The following is a 9,951-nucleotide window of genomic DNA, read 5'->3' as shown; positions in this document are numbered from 1 at the left end:
TTATTTTTAAAATCTGTTATCCTGGATGCCTTATTGTCCTGTTCTAGGGAATTCCTAAAGTCCTCAAAATACCAGAGTGGACAGATACGACATCTCTTTCCATCCATGTTAAATCTCACCCTAATCACATCTGGGTAAAGGCTGCCATTACCTCTGGAGCGCAGAGCTGCATACATAATCCAGACTTTCCTATCTTTAATATTTAAAATTCTGATGTTTAAATTACTATTAGAAATGTTAATAACTTAACATAATTTAGTTGTTTTTGTCAAAACTTTGTGAGCATGTTACCAACTTCTTGTCCTAAAGAGTATTTCAGAGTCTTGTGAGTTCCACAGGAAATGGCAGTGGGATATTTTCTCATACAAGTTTTTACCATGTGATTTCATTTTTTAGTCTTTTGAAAGATAGCAAGTTCCTGATCCAAATTGTTTGCAATTTTTGTTTATTGAACATGGCCCAACTCATTTTTCCAGTCCTCCATCCAAACAAAATATTCTAATACACAGCTAACTCATGCTGATTGCTGTCTAGAACTAGACAGATCCTACTATCTGTCATATATTGTTTTAAAAATAGTAATAGTAAAGTGCTATTACTATTAGTGTATAGTGGTAAAGGTGTATATAGACCTAATGCTTTTCTTTTTTTTTTTTTTTCCCATAAACTCAAAGAACAAGGATAACACAAACCTCACTGGCATTTTAAGTAACATAAAACTCCTGGTGAAAACAGAGCTCCTTTAAATACAGACAACTTTGATTTATGAAATATCTTTATTTTGAGTGTCTCAAACCAACTATTAAGCAATTTGAGGTTCTTAATGTGACAGTTATCCTATTATACAGATGAAGAAGCTGAATCTCAGAGAGACTTAGTTCCGAGCTTTTAAGGTCTTTAGAACAGAATCTCCCACACTGCTTGCGTGTAGGTGGCAACTGATGTTTTAGAACAATTCTGCTCTTCTTAGAGTGGACTTTACATCAGTTTGCGACTTTGCTGAAGATCTTACAGAAAACTTGAGGCAGGCACAGTAGCTATCACCATGGAATAATCTGGAAAAGTCTGGATTAAATTTAAATTATTTGCAAAATTCCCTTTGGATATTTTCATAGTTCTACAGAAAAGAGTGTATTAGTTTAAAGAGGGTTAAGTACATTGTGGTACAGTGAGAACAGATCAGATATAAATTTATAGTGGTGAGGTCACGTGTTACATGCATATCACTGCAGCAGTTTGAGTACGTCTGTCTTCCCACTATACAATTGGCAATGGTAGATTAAAATCTCCAGTGGAGAGCAGAAATGGCAGATTTTTGATGTAACTGAAAAGCAATCTTCAAATTGCTCTTTAGAAAATTGCTGTGCAGCTTATGTGAATAATTCTGCTGGCTGTGGTAAATCAAATTTAAAGTATATTTTTGCTAGCCAATTTTCTTGTTTTGTTCACATATTCGTAATTCCAGAAATGGGGAAAACATTTGTTAGAAACATAGCGGAGAATATTGTTGAAATTAAGAAATTGGCCATGTCTAAGAATGAAGCATACCCTTGAAACAGAGAATGAAGCATGCCCTTGAAACAGGGAAACAGATTCCTAAAATGATATTTTTCCTTTCCAGGATATGATCAATTTTGTTTTCTCTGCTGTGACACCAAAAATGGCAGTCTTAGAATGTATGTACATCAAACAAGCTATTGACCTTCTACAGGTAGATAAGACATCAATTTTTCTATCTGTCATTCTGTTATTTGTGCTGGGATGTTGTCCTGGGATGGTGGTTGTCACATATTGCATCTGCTTTGCAGGGCTTATTATCAGATCGAGATGAAAAGCAGCTCAGTGAGGAATGTATTGCTCGCTTGTTCATATTTGCTGTAATGTGGTCAATTGGAGCTCTTTTGGAACCAGATGACAGGTTGAAAATGGAGCTGTTCCTACGAAAGCATTCTGCAGTGAAAGAACTTCCAGCTGTGAATGGAGAAGAAACCATGTTTGAATTTGGTATTAGTACCAGTGGCCAGTGGGAGCACTGGTCAGAGAAGGTTCGTATGCTGTGACCTGATAAGCTTTCTTAATGAGTATAAAAGAAAGATGTATTTGGTAAGAGCCAGATTATTTTATCATTTGAAGCCCTTCATAATTCAGTTAAGGAGATTAACCCTATGAACTGCTCAAGAGTTTCCCTTTTGAACTACTTTTTTTTTCTTTTCTCCATAAATATCTTTAGTGGAGAATGGAAACACACATTTAAAATAGCTTTAGAAAAGAAAAAGAAAAGTTACCTTAGGTTTGTCTGCTGTCTGTCACCCTAGTAACCTGTCTAGCACTCAGCAAGAAAAACCTATCTTCATGTAATAGAGAATAGTGAAATGAAAATATCCCGTTAGTATACTAACATCCTTTTACAAAAGCTTGGCAAGGTACTGCTTGGTTATAAATCAATGCTTAGCTTTTAGGAAGAAAGATTTTGCAAATGTAGTGCATTTGTTTTGTGTTCTAATGTAGAGTGCCTGTGTGGCAATGTACAAGATCTTAAACATTTTTCATAACTTTCTTATGCAGGTCCCTGAATATATTTACCCTAAAGATTCAGTACCAGAATATACTTCCATTCTAGTTCCAAATGTAGACAGTGTTCGAACAGACTTTCTAATGTACACTATCATGAAGCAAGGAAAAGCTGTTCTACTAATTGGGGAACAGGGAACAGGAAAAACAGTTATGATTAAGGTAGGTGGAATGGAAAAACGAGTTATATCTTCGTATGATAACATTGCAATAAAAATAATTGACATTGGCAGAAGTGTTAAATTGAAGTGAAAGGTCAATGCCTCCCACTGAGGCATTTTTCCAATACTCACATAGTCTACAATCAAAAAACCAAAAGTGTCTGTGCTTTAATACAAAGGGTTTATTTAAACTTTGCTAACCATGATCACAAGGTTGTGTGACTCGTAAATGCTCTTCTATCTTTCTTTTCTCTGGAGAAGCCAAATTGCTGATTTTGCTAAGGAAATATTAATTCCTGAAAGATTTAATTATTATTATTTCCATTTGCTTTCTCAGTGGTGAAATATGTGAATTGATTTTTTTTTTACACGCTTGTTGCACCCTTGTTGCATTTCTTTACAAGCCACACTGAAAAGAAATAAGGAACGTCCTTCTTTACTTGGGATAATATTTCAAAGGGGAAATTTAGTGCTCAAAATCTGCTCTTTTATTTTCCTCAATGGAAAAGGCGAACTGCTCTTTCTGTGCAAAAAAATAAAAACACAATTGCTATTAAATTAATGTATGTACTAATGACATGTAAAAATTAGTAACTTACTAAGACAATAGAAGACAGTAAAAAAAAGAATGAGCAAACAAATTTCGCATCAAACTTGAAATCCATTTTTAAAAATCAAAATGTTATGGCTTTTAGCATGGTTTCTACAATTTTCAGGGAAATATGTATACTCTTTCATCAGTGAAGGATAGCTGCATAAGCCTAACTACTGTTAGGACAACTGAATTTACTATACAAGAATCTGTGCCTCTACTGAAGGATTTGTAGAGGCTTGCAAATTAAAAAATATTTGAAAAACACTGGCCTAAACTGACCTTTGGCTTTCGTAAAATCTGGAACTATTTTATGTCCTCCAGGAATGTGCCTTCTGAGCCCTGACATAAAGTGAATTGTACCAATGCCAGTTGCCATTAATACTACTTTTTCTGCTCAGCTGTTGATGCCAACATGCATGCCAGTGTAATGTCAACTTCTGTTCTTGGCACCAGCTGGAGAACTATTTTAACGGAGTGCACAGGCGGGGTCTGGATGGTGGTCTCGATATTCTGCATGCTGGATTTTGGCCAGATACTGGCAACCTTGATCCTTCAGCTGCCATTCCTGTCCCTAAAAATAATTGGAACTGATTCTTGGGTGTTGCTTACCTAAAGTCTATTCTATGGAGCAGAGCATGTTCCTTACACATGGGAGTTTAGTGTCAAAAAGTTCCAGTAGATATTTGATCTTATTTGAAGTCAAGACTGAAAATTAACTACCCTTACAAATGTTCCCCTTCTGCTTTCTCCTTCTGTAGAATTTTGCTTTTCAGTACCTTGAGAAGAAGAAATTTCCAGACATAAGCATCTACTTTCATAAGGAAGTAAAAAGATTTAATATAGAACTCTTCAGGTACTAATCTGAAGGCTAGAGTAAGGCATCAGTGTATTAAATAAATAACTTTTTTAAGATCTTTACTTTGCACTCTGTATTCTTAATTGGCGAATTGCAAAAGAACTGAATTTGACTTGAAACTTGTGTGACAACATTGAAAATTGCATACAGAATCTGATAATTAACTAACTAAAATAACCTAATTGAATAAACTTATTTTTCAAAGATATTTCTTTGCACAGGTGTATATTTAGAGTGGTTGTGGTGAGTTGGCCTTGGCTGCTTAATCAGCAATGATAGAGGCTTCCTTTTATGACATACCAAATTCTCATTATCACTTCTATAAAGATAAGAATGTGAAGGATATTCAACTTTGTCATCATGGTGGGAGAACTAAATCCTTAACAGAAATAATGTTGGAAATCCGGAATTTTTAGTACTAATTTATGTCCCAGGATTCTTACTAAACAAAACATTTCCCTTGTTTTATGTCTTGGTATGACTCCACAGTTACTTTTTTAATTTTATTTATTTATTTATTTATTAAATTTCGTTATAAAACCACTCTAAATAAGAAGAATGAATCTCTTGTTGTTTCAGGGCATTAGCAGCTGCTGTGGGATTTGTATGCATTCATAAAACCCAAGGATTCCTTCGTTAGGAGAAGATAAATATCAGTAAATTTGATCTGTGTTTAATCTTACACTACTCTTCCTTTACTCTGCTTTAGTTGTTAGGTATGGTGTTATGATGTAAGTGTAAAAATGTTTTTTTCACTCATTCCTTGAAGACTGCTGTAATGTGATCATTAATAACTTGAGTTTAGAAACCCCTCAGCAATTACTAATGCAAAATTTATTTGCATCCTGAGTTGTCATATGTTTATTTGTTAAGACACTTAGTGTCTAAGTATTAAAACTTTTATACTTAGAAACTTTATAGAAAACATGATTGGAGAGTTTGAATTTTAGGTGGGAGACAGTATATTTATTTTAAATAAACTGCTGCTTGACATTTTAAAGTTACTAGCAGGACTGAGCTTTTGTAGATGTTTGATTTTTGCAGGGCAGCTGGGCATCTCTGTTTCCTGGCAACTGAAATAACCTGGAGTTACCAATTTAATTTGCTTAGAATTGCTTATCTTACAGGATTACATGAGCAAGTATGATCCTGATGTTCACTTGTCCAAGTGTCTAAACTTTTCTTCTGCAACTCTACCAAATATGTTCCAAAGGAGCATAGAAAGTTACGTAGATAAAAGAATGGGTACCACTTATGGTCCTCCAGCAGGGAAGAAAATGACTGTCTTTATTGATGACATCAACATGCCCGTGATTAATGAATGGGGTGATCAGGTAAAAGGAAACTGCTTACATTTGAGAACTGATGGTCTTATCATTACTGATGGAAATAGTGACCTGCAGGTTTCAGAGGAAAGAAAATGTAGGAAAAAAGTATAATATGGACTAGATCAAATATGTCTCCTAAAAGCAATTTCCCCAAGGCAGTTTTTCTGTGGGTGATAAACTTCGGTGTTAACCCCAAAGGATTAGTGCCAGCATCAAGCCATTTGGTACAGATATTATAGATTCTAAATCTTTTGTTTTCTCTACAGACAAAACCTGCAGAATTTACAAACTATCCGTACTAAGAACAAGTTTGAGAAAAAATGTATGCAAATCCAGGTAGCAAACAGAAATTCTTTCCTTCCATCCACTCTGGACTTTAAAATACAGTTATTATTAGGTGAAATCTAATGCTACAGTTGACACACAAGTCTAGTGAGCTGTTTGGAGGTACTAATAAATGAATACTTTATTGACCTGTACTCCAAAACTGTGACTCTAAAAGACTTGCTGAGAAAGTCATATTCCTCCACATAATATAGCTCTGTAATCCTGTTCTTTTGCTACCTTTATACAGGTGGAAGTGTGACTATATTTTGTGTTGTACTAACCATTCTATGTCACTCATCTATGTGCCCATGTCAATCTGAAAAAATAGTCTGATAGGATGTAACTTTAAAGTTATGCATTTTTTTAGATTGATATTTTGGAAACTGAATTGGATGCCAGACCTCATGTTCACTACTACTTAGCTCACAAAGTTTAGATGCAGCTAATTCACTGCACTGGGGCTCTTCTTACTATTTTGTATAACTATAAATTGCTAAATGCCCGACAAAATACCTGAAATTCAGAAATATGGGAAATGTTTCCTTTTGTTTACTGATTTGTTATATTATGTTTTCTCTTTTTTTTTTTTTAAGTGGAAAACCCTGAAATACTTAACTGCTCCATTTCTTTTTTGGGGGGGATAACTAGATCACCAATGAGATTGTAAGACAATTGATGGAACAGAAAGGTTTCTACAACTTGGAGAAGCCAGGTGAATTTACGAACGTGGTTGATATTCAGTTTGTAGCTGCAATGATTCACCCTGGGGGAGGTCGGAATGACATCCCACAGCGCCTGAAACGCCAGTTCACCATCTACAACTGCACACTACCTTCCAGTTCATCTATTGACAAAATATTTCGAACAGTAGCTGAAGGCTATTTCTGTGAGCAACGAGGTTTTTCTGAGGAAATTTGTAAACTGGCTTCTGCGTTAGTATCTACAACACGAAAAGTATGGCAAACAACAAAAGCAAAGGTAAATTTATGTCCATTATGAAGTCTTTGAAGCATCTGACCATGACAAAATATTAAGACCCAGTAAAAGTAAAATTTTTTTTTTTACTGCCATATGTGTTTATACTTCACAAGATACCTGTAGATATAACTGTTGTCTGAAGTTCCCATTATCAATTTTTTAATGTAAGTACCTCACTATTTGTCTAACAAAACTTAAGCATAATACAGAGAGCGTAGTTGATGAGAGCATTTAGATGTCTTCTATTTGAGAAAATGTCAAGGGCATAAGGAAGCATAAATTAAAAATCAAACAGGAATCTTCTAAAAGGATGTTTAGAATTATGAGAAAATTTAAAGATCTGACCAAGCCAATTTCAATAATTTACCAGCAGTCCTGGCTATCCGGGGAGGTCCTTGTTGACTGGAGGTTGGCAGATGTTGCCCAGTCTACAAGAAGAGCATGAAGGAGAATCCAGGGAATTAGAGGCCTATCTGTCTGACCTTGGTACCAGGAAATGTCATGGAGCAGATTGTCTTGAATGTCATCACATGGCACATATGGGACAAACAAATGATCAGAAGCAGCCTGCATATGTTTACAAAAGGCAGGTCCTTCCTAATTAACCTGCCTGACTAACTAACCCACTTAGTAAACGAGGGAGACACTGTGGATGTTGTTTACCTGGATTGTAGTAAAGAAGTTGTCATGTGTTTCCTTAGTATTCTCATGTCCAAGCTCATGGCTTGGATAGGTGAGTTCTCTAGGTAAAGAACTGGTTGGATGGCTGGGTTCAAAGAGTCATAGTGAATGGAGTTACATCCATTTGGTTGCTGATCACCTGTAGTGTTTTGCAGGAGTTAATATTGAGCCCATTTGTCTTTTGGCTTTCCAATTAGCTGACAGTGCTGATCTGTTTGGGGGTTGGAAGGTTTTGCAGAGGGATATGGATGGGCTAGGCCCATAGGATGAGTCCAGTTGCATGTCTAGAAAAGGACTTGAGGGTGCTGGTCAACAACTAGCTGAACATGAGCCAGCAGTGTGCCCAGGTGTCCTAGAAGACCAGTGTCATTCTGGACAGAAATAGTGTGAATAAGGAAGTGGTTGTCCCTTGTACATGTCCACTGTGAAACTATGCTTCAAGTGGGCTCCTCACTATAACAAGAATATTTAATTTCTTGAGTCTGTCCAGAGAAGAGCAACAAAACAAGTGAAGGGACTAGAAATCAAGAGTCATGAACACTGACTGAGAAAATTAGGACTGTTTAGCTTGGAGAAGAGAAGCCTGTGAGGAGACCTCATCACTCTCTCTGAACAACTACTTGAATGCAGGTTACAGCAAGGAAAATGTCTTTTTTTTCCTCAGGTGAAATGAAAAGCTGGATAAATGCATGGAATGAAATTTGGAAAGTTAAAATGACAGCATAGAGATTCCCTTTTTTTTTTTAGTAAAAAAGTGGAGGAGGGTAATGGAAAGGATAGATGTGAGTTTGATGCGTAATCTGTTGATGTAAACTTGGCTTATATAGAGAAATAGTGAGTTCTAGTTTGAGTCTTCTTAGTACTAGTAAGTTTTGGTAAACTGTTCATTCTTTTTTCGAATCCTCTTTCCTCAACTTCTTCTCTTTTGTATGTGTGTGTGCTTTTTTTTTTTTTTTTTCTTACTGACTTCCTCATGTAGTCTTGGAAAGGATGAAAAAAGAGTGACAGAAATGATTTGGAAGAAAGAGTAAGAAAAATGCCACAGTTCAAGCAATATTGATGTTCTTACTGTGGCCTTTAATGCCATTGTTAACTAACTTTTCTTGACTACTCTCCAGTCTGTATTACTGGAACCTGAAAGATTCAAAGAAACTTGTGTGAAATTTATGTGAAATTAAAGAGCTGGTTATTAGTACTGTCATTTCTTCATTTTTACCTTTGCTTTTCAAATACCAAGTGTGCATTTCTGCTAAGGTGCAATATTGATGTTGAAGTTTGTGAAAATACACAGTATTAATTTAAGTCTAACTAGGAAATATTTTTATTTAGTAGTTATTTGAACGTAGATTATGATGTTCTTTTTCAGATCTTACCAACTCCAGCTAAATTTCATTACATCTTTAATTTACGAGACCTTAGTCGTATTTGGCAAGGAATGCTAACAGTAACTTCTGAAATCTGCCAGAGCATCAGTGTTTTGGTAGCCTTGTTCCAGCATGAATGCAGACGTGTTATTGCAGACAGGTTCATCAGCCAAAGTGATAAAGACTGGTTTGAAGTTATGATGAAAAAGGTAGGTAAATAGCATTAAAGTATTTGCTACAGAGAGGGACCAATAAAATGTTTCATAATTAAAATGATCCTTAATGTATTGTTGTAGACTGCTGCTGCAGAACACGATCAAAATCTATTTGAAGATGGATCTACAGAATTATACTTTGCAGATTTTTTGCGTGATGCCCCAGAAGCGACCGGAGATGAACCTGATGATGTAGAATTGAAGGCTCCTAAAATTTATGAGCCTATTCCATCTTTGGATTATTTGGCTGAAAGATTACAAATGTTCATGCAACAGTACAATGAAAGCATCAGAGGATCAAAGATGGATTTAGTATTTTTCAAGGTATTAGTGCTTCTAGTTATGTTATTACAAAACCACCTGGTCTTTTGCACTTTACCGATGCATGTGTTTTAAACTCTTCCATCAGATTATTCTTGGAGATAGCTCAAATGGCAAAACATGTATCCAGTGATCCTTATAGATATATAAAGATAAAAACCACAGTTGAATAAGAAATTTCTATAGTGTACTTGTACTTTTGGCAGCCTACTTAGACTGTAAGTAGCTCACCTAAAAAGTTGGAGGAGGGTGTTAATCTGCTTCCCTTCTAGTTTTCATCCAAACTCTTAAGGAGGCATATGTTTGATTCTGCTACTACAAATATGACATATGACAGCGTGTCATATGATCTTGATACAGAGATATTTCTCCTGGACTAGGTCTGCTGGTCACTGAAGAAAAGGGAAATCTCTTGTTGATTCTGTTGAGTACAGGACTGAGTATTCGGCAGTTGACTTCAAAGAAGGCCTCTAGCTGTTGTGAGACAGTTGCTCAGTTATGTGCTTTTAGATAAATATACACTGTATTATTTTTTATACCTTAACACCCCCCCT

At 35.7% G+C, this 9,951-nt stretch overlaps 1 protein-coding gene across 1 annotated transcript in view; it reads left to right on the top strand.

Annotated features, from left to right (window-relative positions):
- The first annotated feature begins 1,628 nt into the window (after window positions 1–1,628).
- The window catches only part of LOC104910207 (dynein heavy chain 8, axonemal-like), a 10,478-nt gene continuing 2,155 nt past the window's right edge, over window positions 1,629–9,951 (top strand). Inside the window, exons 1-7 of the mRNA XM_010708651.3 lie at window positions 1,629–1,711; window positions 1,809–2,045; window positions 2,566–2,733; window positions 5,311–5,517; window positions 6,487–6,816; window positions 8,864–9,070; window positions 9,158–9,400. Of these exons, the coding sequence (XP_010706953.2) occupies window positions 1,661–1,711; window positions 1,809–2,045; window positions 2,566–2,733; window positions 5,311–5,517; window positions 6,487–6,816; window positions 8,864–9,070; window positions 9,158–9,400 (1,443 nt within the window). The 5' untranslated portion in view covers window positions 1,629–1,660. The remainder of the gene's footprint in view (window positions 1,712–1,808; window positions 2,046–2,565; window positions 2,734–5,310; window positions 5,518–6,486; window positions 6,817–8,863; window positions 9,071–9,157; window positions 9,401–9,951) is intronic.

The sequence above is a fragment of the Meleagris gallopavo genome, chromosome 3 (genome assembly GCF_000146605.3).
Source record: "Meleagris gallopavo isolate NT-WF06-2002-E0010 breed Aviagen turkey brand Nicholas breeding stock chromosome 3, Turkey_5.1, whole genome shotgun sequence".
In the NCBI taxonomy this organism is placed as follows: Eukaryota; Metazoa; Chordata; class Aves; order Galliformes; family Phasianidae; genus Meleagris; species Meleagris gallopavo.
The sequence above is the reverse complement of the archived record's forward strand: the minus strand, read 5'-3'. Positions and strand labels throughout refer to the sequence as shown.